General features: G+C 40.8%; 1 protein-coding gene across 1 annotated transcript; it reads right to left on the bottom strand.

Moving 5' to 3' along the window:
- Positions 1-491: 491 nt before the first annotated feature.
- LOC127677826 (60S ribosomal protein L31-like) lies at positions 492-1,081 on the bottom strand. The gene is made up of 2 exons (XM_052172817.1): positions 726-1,081; positions 492-525 (listed from the first exon to the last, which is right to left on the bottom strand). The coding sequence occupies exons 1-2, from the start codon at positions 1,070-1,072 to the stop codon at positions 492-494; spliced, it is 381 nt and encodes a 126-aa protein (XP_052028777.1). The 5' UTR covers positions 1,073-1,081.
- Between the last annotated feature and the right edge of the window lie 1,222 nt (positions 1,082-2,303).

The following is a 2,303-nucleotide window of genomic DNA, read 5'->3' as shown; positions in this document are numbered from 1 at the left end:
TGAGGTTTTTTTTAACTGACTGTCATACCTACTTTTCTATTACTGTAATAAAACACCATAACCAAGTCACCTTTATAAGAAACATTTAATTTGAGGTTCATGGTTCTAGAGGGTTAGAACCTATTATCATTATGGTGAGAAGCGTAGCAGCAGGCAGGCAGGCAGGCAGGCAGGCAGTCAGGCATGGTGTTGGAGCAGCAGCTGAGAACTCATGTCTTGAACCACATGCAGGAGTCAGTGAGCTGAGTATGATATAGGCTTTTGAAACCTCAAAGTTAGCCCCCAGAGACACAACTCCTCCAACAAGGTCCTCTTAGTCCTTCTCAAACAGTTCTAGCAACAGGGACCAAGCACTCACATATATGAGCCTTTGGGGGATGCTCTCACTCAAACCACCACCCTAGCTAAACTTTTTTCTTTTTTTCTTTTCTTTTTTTTTTTTTTTTTTTATTTTGAGGCAAGTTCTGCAGCTTTATGTGACATTCTGCAGGTTAGTCCTCATCCACATTGAACATCTGTAGATTTCTTTTAATGAATTATTTATTTATTGCATATACATTTGTACACTGCAGCTGTCTTCAGACACACCAGAAGAGGGCATCAGATACCACTGCAGATGATTGTGGGCCACCACGTGGTTACTGGGAATTGAACTCAGGACTTCCGGAAGAACAGTCAGTGCTCTTAGCGGCTGAGCCATCTCTCCAGCCCCCATCTATAGATTTTTGAGTGTGGTAGCAGGCACATAAGTTACCAATGTGTAGAGCTTGTTTGGTGAATCCTCATCTTTATATTTTCTAGACAATCGTACTCGGATGTTGTATGGAACATCTCTTCGTCCCTTGGCCCAGATGGCTTTATTGAGCCTGGTGTCAATGCTCACATCTGGAATCCCCATCTCCTTCATGGCAAATTTCTGGATTTCTTTGAGTGCCCAAGGGGCACGCTTCTTGAGGTTCATTCCATGGATGATGCACTTGTGAATGTTGATGGCGTATTCTCGGGTCACCACCTCATTGATGGCAGAATGGCCCTTCTTCTTCTTCTTGCCACCCCTCTTTGTGGGAGCCATTCTGCCGAGCCCGAGTTGGCAAGGATGGGCATCAGGGGCCATCATAGGAGAAGCTAATAACTGGCAGGTGACCATCCTGAGACGAGCCTGCCTTGGATTAAAATTCACAATGGATTTGCTCTGATAGGCAAGGCCCAGGAGAAATTCATTGTAGGAAAGATTCCTGCTATTAATATGCTTTTCCTGTTATTATTAAATATATAACTATCACTAGATATATTAGCCCACCCTTTTGAGGAGATCTCTGCAAAACAACAAAAATGTACTTACTATCTTGTAGGATACTATATAGACAAACAGATAATAAATCTATGGAATTCCTGATTTGATTCAAATAATTTTAGGAAGAAGGTCTTTAGAGACGGTCTTAGTTGCTAGAAAGATGTAATAAAGTTAGAATCAAGAATAGAATGTGCCCACTCCTCAGAAGAGTAGATAAAGGCTGCATAATAAGAAACACAATGGGCTTTCATAATCACACTAAAAAAGAGTAATAGACTTGGGACAAATTTGTGTTCAAGGAAAAACATTTTGGTCCAATGATAAAGTTAGAGGTGTGCATTATGATGAGCCATGGCCATGAAAAAAATGTCACTTTGAACTTTTACTGAGTGTATAATAATGAAACACTGCTTTGAATTTGATATCAACATCCCATTCTGTAACTCCCATTCTATGTGACATTTTATCTCCGAGGTAATTTGCTAAAGAACTTTTTTGTTTAAGAAAGTATAAAAGACCAGAGAAAAGAAATAAAGTGGTTGGTTGAATGGTTGGGCTGGGGGAGATTTGCCCCACCCACCCATCCATCCACCCAAATGTATATGTCTGCTTGTCTATATGTTTGTGTGTAGGTATGTGTGTATGTATGTAAGCATGCATGAATACATTATGACAGATGGAGGACTGTTTACAGACAATAGTTTTGACTAGACCAGGTGGCGGCTAGAAATTTGAGAAGTGATCGGATTCTGGACAGGATTTGAAAAAACTATGATGGGGATTTTCAGAATAATACACCATTAGGCATTATGGGAGACAGAAGTGAGTACAGGATTATAGACAACGCAACAAGACCGAAGGACTTGATGGTAGTGAGGTGAGAATGACTTTCAGGTAAAGGGGAGAATTCAGAGGTTTGGTGCAGAACATTTTGAATTGCGATACCTTTAAAGACACAGAAATACAAGTGAGTCTGTTTTAGAGCAGCCTGGATCACGAGGGTGAGCTC

The sequence above is a fragment of the Apodemus sylvaticus genome, chromosome 1, assembly GCF_947179515.1.
Source record: "Apodemus sylvaticus chromosome 1, mApoSyl1.1, whole genome shotgun sequence".
NCBI lineage: Eukaryota > Metazoa > Chordata > Mammalia > Rodentia > Muridae > Apodemus > Apodemus sylvaticus.
This window is presented reverse-complemented; position numbering and strand designations above follow the sequence as displayed.